General features: G+C 43.0%; 1 protein-coding gene across 1 annotated transcript; it reads left to right on the forward strand.

Annotated features, from left to right (window-relative positions):
• Nucleotides 1–1,732: 1,732 nt before the first annotated feature.
• Nucleotides 1,733–11,088, forward strand: UBE2A (ubiquitin conjugating enzyme E2 A). The gene is made up of 6 exons (XM_045996019.1): nt 1,733–1,976; nt 2,134–2,214; nt 2,640–2,665; nt 8,313–8,402; nt 9,385–9,473; nt 9,755–11,088. The coding sequence occupies exons 1-6, from the start codon at nt 1,933–1,935 to the stop codon at nt 9,881–9,883; spliced, it is 459 nt and encodes a 152-aa protein (XP_045851975.1). The 5' UTR covers nt 1,733–1,932; the 3' UTR covers nt 9,884–11,088.
• Nucleotides 11,089–13,313: the final 2,225 nt, after the last annotated feature.

Consider the following 13,313-nt stretch of genomic DNA (forward strand, 5'->3'; position numbering starts at 1 on the left):
CCTTAAAACTGCAAGGCACTGAACCTGGCCTACAGCTTGTGGTCATTCCTTAAGTAGCAATCGAAAACAAAGGCACTTGCTTTTGTAGATTGCATGTGTGTATTAGCAGACTGCCAGTTACTGGATGAAAGGAAAAGGAGATTTTAAACTTACTTTTGTATCCCCTGCCCACTACAGTGAAAATGTGATGCTATTAGGGAGACTTGCCTTAACCCCTGATAAGTTGGAGTCAATGGTAGCCATAAATCCTTGCCCATGAAAGTACCTGCTGTTAAGCCCCATTGTCAAGTGTCTCCTGCTTCCCACCTTAGAAACAAATTTCAGCAAATCTGATATCTTATGGACATCTTTGCTCGGATGTCTCAGCAGTCCCGTGCACTCAGTAAGCTACCAAACTTCCTATCCCCAAAGCACCCCTTTCTCCACTCTGTTCCCGAGTTCTGTTCATGGCACCTTCAAAGCCCTCATTATCTCGGGCTTAGAACTCCAGCCATTGTTGACTCCTTCCTCTCTCTTGCCTCCAAGTTCAATCTGTTGCCGAGTCCTCTCCATTCATCCCGCCCTTTCCATTTTTGTTGTCACTGCCTTTTTCAATGTTTCTCACCTAGACTACTCCAAGTGTCTCCTAGCTGCTCTCCTGGGACCCATCTCTGACTAGCAGGGTTCTAACTATGCACCATCTTCCAAGGAATCCGTTAGCTTGACGTTCCAACTCTCCATGACTTAACCCAAACTTACCTTTCTCATATTTTCAAAAATTCCTAAAATGAGTGTTTTGTCTACCTTCTAAGTTATTTGGGGTTGACCTTTACAAATTATTCTTTAAAACTGTTATTGCTTTTGCAGGTCCACATACTAACTGTGACTCTTCTCTGCAACCTGCAGCTTTTTCCCGTGCGTCTTACCGTTACTTTTGCTTCAGACTCTCTGCCCTTCCAATTCTCTGCAGTCGGATATTCTCATACCTTGGACTCTTCCGAATATATAGTAGCCGCTTGGCTTGTTGAACTGCCAAGGGAAAATGTGGTTCCAGAGCCAAATTGTGAGTGCCCAGAGCTAAAACCTCATTGTGCTTGTCTTAAGTTCTCATTCCCTCCCCCAGGACACATACCACCATTTTATCCTGCTTGGGGGTGATTACTGGCCTAACATTGGGACCAGAATCCCGCACGCTCATCTCACAGACGAGGGACCCACAAGCTCCTTGTCGTAGCCAAGGCCGATTTATTCTTTTGATTTTCAGTGATTTGAACCAGTCACACACTCTCCTCCCTAGCCTCCCGGGTCCCTAGAGTTCCCGCTTCCCGAGAACCAGATGTGCCTCCGCCCACTGTCTCCTCGTCTCCTCCTCCCTTCTACTTAGGGACTCCCATCCTTCTTCTCCCCCCCCCCCCACCCCCGCGCCCGCCGTTCCCAGCCACAGTGCGCACTGTCATAAGTGATCTGATTTCCAAAAAAGAAAAAAAGAGAGCGAAAGAAAATAGGAAGAAGCCTCCCAGGGTTCGTCTTAGCCTGGGCAGGTGGAGACGGACCCCATTCCCGCACTAATTCCTAGTGAATTACAGGCTTCCGCCCGGTGGGCCGCGCGCCTCTCAGTCCCGCACCGGCCCGGCGCTCCCCGCCTCCCGCTGGGGTTTAATGACCTAAGCAACTTTCCCGGCCGCTCCCCCCCCCCCCGCCCTGTCTTGGTACGGCCTGTCCGGCGTTCGGCGTTCCACTCCCCCCCTCTCGTTCCAGGTTGGTTCAGCCCCCGTCTACTCCGGGGTGGTGCTTAGTCGGCGCCAGACCGACCCTCGACTTCGGAGGGGCAGTGCTGTTCCTCTAGGCGCTACCTCGGCGTCCACTTCGGCTCCTTCAGCTTCCTCGGCCTCCTCAGCGTCCGCCGGGACCCGAGACCTCGGTGTATGCCCCACCCCTGACCCCGATAAAGATATGTCCACCCCGGCTCGGCGGCGCCTCATGAGGGACTTCAAGAGGTAAAGCGACGGGGACCGCCGAGGCCGGGGCAGGGGCGGGGGGGGGAGCTGCCAGGCGGGGCGCAGGGCGGGTCCCGGGGCGGGCCGGGGGCGGCGGGGGGCGGCCCGGAGCAGACGCGGGTGCCGGACCGCGGGGCCCCTGTCTGTTCCCCTGAAGGTTGCAGGAGGATCCTCCGGCGGGAGTCAGCGGGGCTCCGTCTGAGAACAACATAATGGTTTGGAACGCGGTCATTTTCGGGTGAGTCTGCGTTACGGGGAGGTGGCGGGAGGTGGGGGGGGCTACTGGAGCCGGCCCGGCCTGCCGTCGGGGACCGGCCCCCAGGCGGGGACGGAAAGGCAAAGGGGGAATGTTTGGGTCCGCCTGGGCCTAGGCGCCTCCCCGGAGCCTGTGCCTCGATTAGCTCGGTTCCCGCTGCCAGGGGAACCGTTTGGGGTTCTGAGGGGGGCGGAGCGGGGAGTGGTGGCGGTTAGGCGAGGCGGCCTGCGCCGGCGTTCGGAGCCCCAGACACCCATGTGTACTGGCTCTCGGACCCAGGAAGCAGTGGTTTAGCAGAGGTAGAGTTGGCAGAGCTGGGAACAGCCATGCGTCTTAAGGTGAACCCCTTAAGGGAGAGGGGAGCCCCTGAAGCGGGAACTGACTGTCTCTCTCTCTCTATGTTGCAGACCTGAAGGGACCCCGTTTGAGGATGGTAAGAGAGTTTCTTTACCCACCTTTCAGGAGCCTGAGCATCTGGGGGAGAGGGTTCCCAGTCATCCTGAAGTGCCTCCTACTTAAGAACCTGCTTCTCCCTAGCCTCTGCCTGCTACAGGCTTCAGTGGACTCCCATATGTGGCAGGTGGTTCTGGCCATTGTCCGCTTGACTAGAACTGCACTTTTTTTCTTGCTTGCTTCTTTAAAAAAGAGAAAATGGGTAAGGTGATCACTTTTTAGAAGGAGCATCATAGTACTGATGTTAAGGATTCTTGAGGTTTGGGCTGTGATCCTGCTCGGTTCAGCACCCTGTCAAGTAACTGACTTAGTATCAACCCAGCCACTTTCTGATAGACTCAGAGACCCTAGAGACCACCTAGTTCAGAATTCTACCTCAGGGGCAGGAGCTGTGTTCAGCAGGTGCTTAACGTGTATCTGTTAGTAGTTGGATGGGTGCGAGAGAGTCCCTTACACAGAACTATCTGGTTTCTACAATCTGGTGTTGAATGGCTCTAAGATGGTCTTTAATGGCACCTTTAATGGCCAGCTTGACTATAACATTGTTTCTTATTTTTAAATGAGTTTTCGGTGTGCTTTTATCAAGACTTTATGGTCAGTATTCTCAAAGCAGCTTCAGAATTGAGGAGAACCTTAATGTATGTCTTGACAAGTTCCAGCCTACTCGAAGGTAGTATGTGTACCTATAGGTACAGGATTTTTAATGGATTTAGGCTTGACTTTTAAAAACACGTTACTTGCTTTTCAAGGTTTTTTTTTAAACTTTCTATTTTGAGACAATTACAGATTTTGTGTGGTTATAATTAATAATAATAATAATATTGCAGAGACACCTTGTATACCTTTTACCCATTCTCCCACCCCTTTGGTAACATCTTGAATGACTGTACTACAATACCACAACCAGGAAATTGACATTGATATAGTTTTATGTGCGTTCAGTTGTGTGCATGCGTGTATAGTTGTTTTGGAACGCTTAATACATTTAAAACACAATTAAAAGTTTTGAACTACTGATCGACATCTTTAATATTTGAGGTATTTGAAAAAGAAAAGCATCTTTGTTAATTTTTTCAATGACCATCTTTCTTTACTCACTTAGTGTTTGATACACACACGCACATACCTGCACACACACACACACACACACACACACACACAGAATTCAGTTTGGAGGGGGGAACAAAAACACTTCTGCAAAGTCCTAAGTATATACCTATATTGCCGAGTCGGATTGCTTTCTGCTGTTACCGGTCTGCAAGATGCGATGAGGGAGGGCAGTGTCAGCCAACTCTCCAATTTGTCTCAAATACTCAGATTTCCTTAGGAGACTGTGGACAGTCACCTGAATACTTTCAGCTTCCTCCCTGTCTCCACCCCCTGGGTAAATGTCACTGCTCTTCAGTGCTGCAATAAAAAGAAATGGCAGCAAGGAGTGATGCTAAAGGCATACCACTTTGGTGCAGTAAATCTTTTGAACTGATCCGTGGCAAGAGCTAGCTCGACTTCATTTCCCTCTCCTAGACTGGTGCTAGTTCTTTATACCAAAGCATTGTGTGCAGATTAACTGTGTATTTGCTTTAGCTCTAGCGGGCTTTATTTTCATTGGCTTCTTCTTTTCCTCCCGACTTTACTTGGACAGCTTTATGCCGGGCACAGCTTTATTAAGACTGCATTGCTTTGCTGGAGGATTGGCTACTTAAATATTTCAAGGGTGCTTCACTCATTTTAAGTGGTATGAATTGAGAAGGTACTTAAGGAATCCATTATCTACCTGGATCTTCCCCGTTGACATCACTGGTTCTATTTTTGATGATGCGTATCTTCATACTGGCATTGCTGAAAGGAACTACTCAAGCTAAACGACAGTACCTTTCTCTGATTCATTCTCTTGAACAGTCTGCTGTCCATGCATGCTTCCTCAGGTGTCTAGAACATGGGCTGTGGCTCCCCCCAAAAATTTTGACCATTTTTTAATACCCTTTATTTACAGTTAGGGAATTTACTAGAAAAGACTGACTAGGAACAAGTGGTGTAATTGATTTTGCTATTGCCAATGTATTACCTCAATCAACAGCCCCAAAACTACGTTTGCTGTTTCCTGGTAATTAACTTGTGGTGGACATTTCTGGAACAGCCAGGCCCCAGTTAAAGAGATGAAGACTTAAGAAAAGGAACTCTTGAGGGTATTTTGATTTAACTTTACACACATAAAGTGAGAGGAAAATGTTCTCAAGAACTTACACTACCATACAAAACACTGGGGGGCAATGCTTCCTCATCAAAATATCGTGACATGTATGCTGAATACAAAGACTATGGAATAAAGTATTCTCCCCATCATCTGAAAATTATACACAGTAAGATATCTTACACGCAGTAAGATACTAGTATTTGCTTTTTGTAAGAGTTTGGTTGTAAGTCTTTTAAAAATTACTTAAAAACCACTGGGGGTGTTCTTAAGGTAAATACATTCTATGAAGAATATTTGGGTATTATCTGAAAAATCAGAATTTCCATTCATCAAAGAAATTTTGTTTAGGTGCACATACTTTGTTTTCTCCTCCGCGGTCACAAGCTGGTGGCCAAATGGCAGAAAACACGCAGATGTTTTCTTTGGCTGACACAGTATTTTCAAAAATTTGAATTTGTGAATGTCTTTAGCAGAACATACACTCTCTGATCCAACCATATCGCTCGCTCCCTATCGCCATACCGTTGCCATTGAACACATGTACTTTTCCCAGTCCCCTGTTTAGATGGATTAATTGATACTTTCCTTATGATGTTTTGGCCTCCTCAGGAAGATGAACAAAAGCAGTACAGATTGTGTGTACAATGGCGAGGCTTAAGTCTTCCATTATTTTAAAGCCTAACCTTCTAAATAACCAGAGGATAAGCACTAGTTTCAATTGCATAATATTCTAGGACTTTAAATTTCCTTAACGTTTGTTTTGGACTTCAGAAATTGCATTGAGGCTTGTATTTAAAAGGTTCCAATAGTATAATGTGGCTAAAAGTGTGAACTGTCCCCTTTTAAATACGTATTTGCAATAAGATTTGGGGTAAGTTCCTAATTTATATTCAGGTAGACATAAGCAGATTGTTGCCCTTCTCAAGATAGTAAGTGAGCTGTTGAAAAGACTTGATTAACTTATTTGGTAGCTAGTGTTAAACTTTTGGGCAAGTATTAGGTAGAAAGTTCAAGTCAAGGGTTTCGAGAGCCACCAGCCTACATACTCAACTTGAATTCAGCTGTGAGCGTTTCATGTAGGTCAGAAAGTAATATTTAATATTTAAACTCATTAATTGTATATTTCTTACTGATAGTCAAGTTGGGATGTTTGGTCTTTGCCTCCTTCAGTTGGGTCTAGGGATGTGAAATGTTGGAATTATAGCTATCATATTTATGGAACACTTATTTTTTTTAAAGATTTTATTTATTTGACAAAAGGAGACACAGAGAGGGAACACAGGCAGAGGGAGTGGGGGAGGGAGAAGCAGGCTTCCCACGGAGCAGGGATTCCGATGTGGGGCTCGATCCTAGGACCCTGGGATCATGACCTGAGCCAAAGGCAGACGCCCAGCAACTGAGCCACCCAGGCGCCCCTGTAGAGTGCTTTGTGTCACTGTGCACATGTCACTCTTTTAAACCTCACAATGTAATGTGGTAGGCATTATCACTAACCCCATTTTATAGATGAGGAACTTGAGGTTTAGTCAGGTCAGGTGGCTTCCTCAAGGTCTCACAACTAGGTCTGACTGCAAGCCTGCGCTCTTCCCTGCTCTGCTCTACCGTTTCCACTTAGGCCTGTCTTGTGTTGCTTTACCGCTCTTGGACATCATGTTTAATGATGGTGTTAATTTAAAATACCTGGGACCTAGTACCTGTGTGCTATTAAATCCACCCACTTTTAGAGCAATTCCGTGATGAGAAATCTCTTACCTATAATTTAATCAGATTTCAACATGAGCCAAATGTGTTTATATTTGAGCTGCATAAGGAAGCTCAAAGTTAACACTCATTTGCACTTTTTCCTGCGTATTATAGTATCCGTGGTCCTGAAAAGGAAGAACCAATGTCTCTTCCTCAAAAGTAGGAAGATTTATGACCAGGTGGTAATAAGGTAAAGTAGGTTTGCATAGACTACAGCATGTTTCTCCATTCCAAAGTATTTCACTTTTTGCTCTTAGTGTTAATATACGATATCTTCAGATCTGGCTTTCACACAGTTTAGGGAGTAACAGTAGTTTGGGGACTATGTCTCTGTGTTGCACTCTAAATTATTCTGAAACTCTGGAACATAGGTTCATCATACTTGGGACAACTCTGTTAGCAGATTGTTTCCTGTGAGTTTGCTGGTAGGAGACAAACTTTGGCATTGTTATGTAAGGGATCTAGCAATTGAGTGTAGTCTTTTTATCTTTTGTGGTGATAAACCTATTGGTGGAAGGAGGAAATTGCCTACTCTGAAGGAACCAGTAACAGAGTATGCTCGACTTGAGGTGTGGTCTGTAGTATTAGAATAAATTTATAAACGGACCAGAGTAATACAGTGGAACGTTCATTACCTTATACTGGACGGTGATTCCTTAAGTTTACCTGAAGAGATTTCAGTCAGGAAAAAACAATTGCCCAATTGTTTTCTTGGATTTGTTAAACCCAATTTTAAAAATATTTTAAACGAAACAGTCTCCCTAAATCAGAACATCCTGCAATTCTTGAATGAGATCCATTTTCTTCATTCCTTGTAAATAAGTCTATAACCTAGTATACGTCAGGGCCTCCTGCTACCTGAGGTGACACATATTCGGAGAAAATGAATTCATTTCAATAGTGGCCTAAACAAACATCATGAGAAAGATAAATTTGCTGGAGACATGAATGCAATCTAATGTGATTTTAAAATTATTTCTGCCATTAATTCCCTCCATTAGTGTGAATAATTGAGTTGATTTTATAGTGAAGTATCTTGTGAGTCATACTTAAGGATTTTTGAGAGAGACTAACGTTTTTTTCTGGCTTACACTCAATTATGTTTTTATTGTAGAGTTGGTATGATATGAAAAGGAGCCAGTTGAACGCTTTTATAGTTATTCCCTTCCATTTTTAAAGATAATTTGGTTATCGATTTGTATTTCTAGCATTGATTTTGGAACCTGTGTACTCTTGATCTCTCTAGCCCATGTCAGAATCACTGGAGAGTTTAAGATGGCGGCTGGTTAAAATAGGCCTTTGAGATCTCAGTCTTCTGAGGCAAGAGCACCAAATTTAGGCTCTATAGTTTCTTGCGATTTTAAGGATATCTTCAAAATGGTCAGTTGCTAAAGTTATCCTGTAGGCAGTACTTTTGAATTTAAAATGACTGCATTTTTAAGTTTGGGGGAGAATGATGGCAAAACAAAAAAACAAATCCCCTTTGGGTGGTGGTTCTTACACTATCTGTCTATTTTTAGAGCAGTTCCCAGAGATCTTACCTTGTCTCTTACCTGGCCTTTCTTTTCTCTCTACGCTATATCTGCATTATTTCATTTAGTACTGGAAAAAATGTCATATAGCATTAAAAAGAAAGTACTACCGAACAAAGCAATAAGTCTGTTTCTTAAACCTTTCTTTCTAACTACAGGAACATTTAAGCTTACAATAGAATTCACCGAAGAATATCCAAATAAGCCACCTACGGTTAGATTTGTCTCTAAGATGTTTCATCCAAATGGCAAGTATCACTTTTAATGTACTGTTTTAAACTACATGGTTAATTACGGTGGTGCTCCACGTTTTTTAGGTGTTTGTCCCTAGCACCTGAGTGTGTGTTTAGGCCTCTTGCCATTTCCTGAAAACAGCTTGTTCATGATGGTCCGTTGCGCTCCTGATCTCTAGTCCTAGAACGGGAGCAGTGAAGGTACTCTGCCTTGGCTTGGTGTCTGCGAGCCTCCTGGTTTTGATGATCTTTATCATTTACTTATTACCCCCAAATAAGGACACTCTTGATGTTCCCTTTTAATGTTGGATTGGGGTAGTCTTGTGTTGTAACTATTTTCACAACATCTAGAACTGTTGATTCAGAACAATAGTTTTCAACTTTAGATGCAGATCAAAATTGCCGTGGAACACTTTAAAAATAGAGATTCCTTGGCCCCGCTCCAGACCTACTGAATAGGAGATTCTGTGGCTGAGGGCTGTGGTGTTTTGGAAAAGCAGCTCGGGTGATTCTGATGTACATTCTGCTTTTTTGGCTAGTAGTAAGCCTAGAACAGCTTGCTTTTTTATTCAGGTTAATAAAGTATTTTCTGGGATATCAGATATTTTTATATTCATGCCAAAATGAGACTTTGTGAACGCTGAGCTATCTTTTGTTATTTCAGATAAACAGAGTTTGCAAATTTCGTGGAATAAATTTCCCACGTGTCTGGATGGCTGGGGACCCTGTTGGAAAATGTGTATGATTTCCTGGTGAATAGGGCAGTCTTTTCAGAAGAAAGAGCACTAAATAGCTTCTAGTTTTATATCAATTGTAGTTGACATTCTTTGATGATTTCACTAGAAATGATTAGGACGCTTCTTAGGAAGATAACTGAGAAGCAGTTTGGGAATCTTTCTAAACCTCACAAAGTATTCTTGACTATGTTTGTTTTGACTGTGTTGTTAAAAATGGGAATGGTTTTACTACGTTTAACGTACCTCCGCTGTGCTCTTAGTCTATGCAGATGGTAGTATATGTCTGGACATACTTCAGAACCGCTGGAGTCCAACCTATGATGTGTCTTCCATTTTAACATCCATACAGGTAAATTTTCCTTGATGTGACTAACTGTGGCCTTTGATATGTTTGATTAGCACTTGATTTGTTTCTGAAACTCCTAACTTCAGGTTGACGGGCAGGTCATTAAGACCCTCGCCCCCAGAAAACATGTATTTGCCTAGCTACTAGCAGATTAATGTTACTTTGATTAGTGTGCTAAGAGATCAACTTTAGTTGTTACTGAGGACAATTTAATTGAATGATACAGATATATATGTAATTTTTTTTGCATTGAGGAACTGACCTTTTACAAATTGTCTCTATAGTCCCTATTGGATGAACCCAATCCCAATAGTCCAGCAAACAGCCAGGCTGCGCAGCTGTACCAGGAGAACAAGCGGGAATATGAGAAACGTGTTTCTGCAATAGTAGAACAGAGCTGGCGTGACTGTTGACCCGGGTGCAGCAAAAGAAGAGGCTGGTCATAAGAAAAATATATATTGATGTGTTTGTCACCTTCCTATTCCTCAGTGTCATTACATTACTTTATTAAAAGCAAAGTAGCTGTCGTGCTGTTTCCATCTTCCCTTGCCGAGCTCTTCCTACCCCTTCTCCCCTCTCCTTGAACATCAGAAAACACCCTCTACGAGATCAAATGTACTGTACCTGGGTTACATGCCGAAATTACTAATGCTTCATCCCTTTTCTGTCATCTCATCTCCAGCTTTAGGGCAGTATTGTGTTACTGTACTTACTCTACAGTAAGCTTTTAAAGTGAATTGTTTTACAAGTGGTGCTTATGCATAGCTTGATGGCCGGGATGTTATTTTTAACAAAAGGATTGCTAAAGCGTTTCATCCTGACTGGTCCTTCACTTGCGTTGGATTTAGAAGTGAATGTTTGGGATACAGCCTCTGAAAAACAGGGGAACAAATCCACATAAACACCCATTCTGAAAGAGCAATGGAGGCTAAAAATGCTATAATACTAAGATCTAGCCAAGATGAATTACAAGACGGTTTTTTTTGTTGCTGTTGTTTTGTTTTTTTTACTGGTACCAAGGGAAGAGTCAAAGGACTCAGCCAAAGGAACATGGCAATAATTGTAACTGACATGTCCTCTCCTTGCAAGATACTCACTGGGCTCACCCATGCTAAGTTGCAGAATACTGAAGTCTTCTGGGTTTTGCTTTTTAAAGAGGTGTGGGAGCAGAGGAATGGAAACAATCATTCATTTTTAAGCTAGGGAAGGTGGGAGATCCTTTAATCTTTAAGGGAGCAAGTGCCACCCTAGATAAACTTGTAATCCCCCATCATTTTTTTAGAGTTTTACTTAACCCAAGGAAGGGGGCATGTCTGTGGCAAACCATTTTCCACTCAAATCCTGAGTTCATGCTGCATGCTTTAGTTTCGTCTTCCCTTTCGGTTTTATAAGAACCTCGAAGTCACGTTTGTGATCTTTCTTTGGCTATTTATACTTTAGATAGACAGTACCTTTAAGTGGCAGTGTGGGACAAAGCTTGTACGTGTTTTGTCTAATGTTCCATTGTCACCTTTTGTGCATTGGTCACTCTTCTAACCCTAACTTTGCACAAGTAACCCATGTAAAAAAATGTACATTTTTCAAAACTTGTAAATAAAAATAACCTTAAAATTTTGTAGTCAAGGTATAATTATATTTTAGCTCACTATGAACTTTTAGTATTACCTTATTGGAATCTAATATCTACTCACTTTCCCCCTTGAAATAAACATGGTACAAGAAAAATACACACGCTGGGAGAGGAAAAAGTAGATACTGTTGGAGGGGACCTTCTTTCTTGTCATAAGTGTTAATGCTTTGTTCTTTTTTTAACGTTTTAACAAGAATGTAAAACTGTTAAATAAAACAAAGTTCCCTCAGCACATAGTACAGTCAATCAAGCGTGTGTTGGGGAGGGGGGTGATAGATAAACCTGGGTATTTACCAGTGCCCCCAGGGACCAAGATCTGCCTTGTTGATCCTGACATTCCACCTCTTTAAGAAGCCCTAGCTTAGGACGCCTGGGTGGCTCAGTGGGTTGAACCTCTGCCTTCAGCTTGGGTCATGATCTCAGGGTCCTGGGATTGAGCCCTGCATCGGGCTCTCTGCTCAGCAGGGAGCCTGCTTCTCCCCCATCTCTCTCTACTTGTGATCTCTCTCTGTCAAATAAATATCTTAAAAAATTTCTTAAGAAGCCCTAGCTTAAAAGCAAATAGTACTAAACTATTATAAAATGGTATTTTAACTCCCCAGTGAAGTTTGGGAGTACAGGTATCCTCAATCTTGTTTTAACAAAACTGCTTTCTTCTGGGGAAGAACTGGTCTCATTTTAAAGAGCCAAGAACAGTGACTAGAAATGCTCGCCTCTTGTCTGGGGTAGGGGGCTAAATGAAATTAAACTAAGTCTTTATATGGGATGCCTGGGGAGCTCAGGTCATGATCTCCGGTTCCTGGGATGGACCCCCACATCGGGCTCTCTGCTCAGCGGGGAGTCTGCTTCTCCCTCTCCCTCTGTGTGAATTCTCTCTCAAATCCTAAAAAATGAGTCTTCATGGGGTATTCACTATATTCATCCTTTAAGACATGGCCCCTAAAGGAACCCCAGTGTGGCAGAGTTCATTCATTCAATGCACAAAGTTGATCCCACCCAGAAGCATCAACCCTAAGTGTGCTTCACACTTTCCCTTAAGTCCATTTCTGCTTCAGAGTAGAACTGCATTAAATTGGTCTTTATTTGGTAGATTAGTTTTACCTTAATTTTTTTCATCCTACTGTGGCTGGGTACCTTAAATAGTGACACTATTAGTCACACTTTAAAAAATTAAGGTGAGATCCATAACGGGCAGATTTAATTTTTTCTTTTTACACGCCTCCTGAGAAACACCATCTTTTCCATGGGATTATCCATGTATCCTTACAACAGCTGATCTCTAAAAGCATCATGTCCACGGTCAAAGGCACTACAAAATCCAAACCTTTAATGCTAATTTGCCTTTTTTTCTTTTTTTTTTAAAGATTTTATTTATTTATTTGACAGAGATCGCAAGTAGGCAGAGAGGCAGGCAGAGTGAGAGGGAAGCAGGCTCCCTGCTGAGCAGAGAGCCCGATGCGGGACTCGATCCCAGGACCCTGAGATCATGACCTGAGCCGAAGGCAGAGGTTTAACCCACTGAGCCACCCAGGCGCCCCTGCCTTTTTTTCTTTACAATGTTTTTTCTTGTTTGTTTTTTTAACAAATGCCACAGGCTGCCTGCATATAATTAGAACGGTAAGGTTAAAACAGATTTGTAAGGTCCCCTTACAAATGGCAGTCTGATTGGAACCTGAATCTTTAATTCTGCCCCTTCTGATATGGGGACGGTGGCATGAGGGAGAACCATGAGAACTGTAATCAAGTTATAATGAAGAGTCCTTTATTTAAGACCCATCTCCAGGGGCGCCTGGGTGGCTCAGTGGGTTAAAGCCTCTGCCTTCAGCTCCTGTCATGATCCAGGGTCCTGGGATCGAGCCCCGCATTGGGCTCTCTGCTTGGCAGGGAGCCTGCTTCCTCCTCTCTCTCTCTCTCTCTGCCTACTTGTGATCTCTATCTGTCAAATAAATAAATAAAATCCTAAAAAAAAAATAAGACCCATCTCCAGCTTCAGGGCTTACTCACAGCAAAGTCAATGCACTGTCTCCTACTTAAAAAAAAAAAAAAAAAAAAAAAAAAAGCTTCCCAAAAGAATGCATGAAATTCCCATTCATTTTGCAATCAAAGGAGAGAAAAAAAAAATCTAAAACGTAGATCTGTGAGACTCGAGGCTATATATGTAACTGAAAGAGTTACTTCTTCAGTAGAGTTACTTCTTCAGTATGACTTATTTA

Source organism: Meles meles, chromosome X (assembly GCF_922984935.1).
Source record: "Meles meles chromosome X, mMelMel3.1 paternal haplotype, whole genome shotgun sequence".
NCBI classification, from domain to species: domain Eukaryota; kingdom Metazoa; phylum Chordata; class Mammalia; order Carnivora; family Mustelidae; genus Meles; species Meles meles.

Bases quoted from the DNA above. Each gene is read 5' to 3' on its own strand.
- UBE2A (XM_045996019.1), top strand. From the start codon at position 1,933: ATGTCCACCCCGGCTCGGCGGCGCCTCATGAGGGACTTCAAGAG. The intron at 2,215-2,639 runs GTGAGTCTGCGT...TCTATGTTGCAG, and splicing joins TGGAACGCGGTCATTTTCGG to ACCTGAAGGGACCCCGTTTG. The intron at 8,403-9,384 runs GCAAGTATCACT...CTGTGCTCTTAG, and splicing joins TAAGATGTTTCATCCAAATG to TCTATGCAGATGGTAGTATA.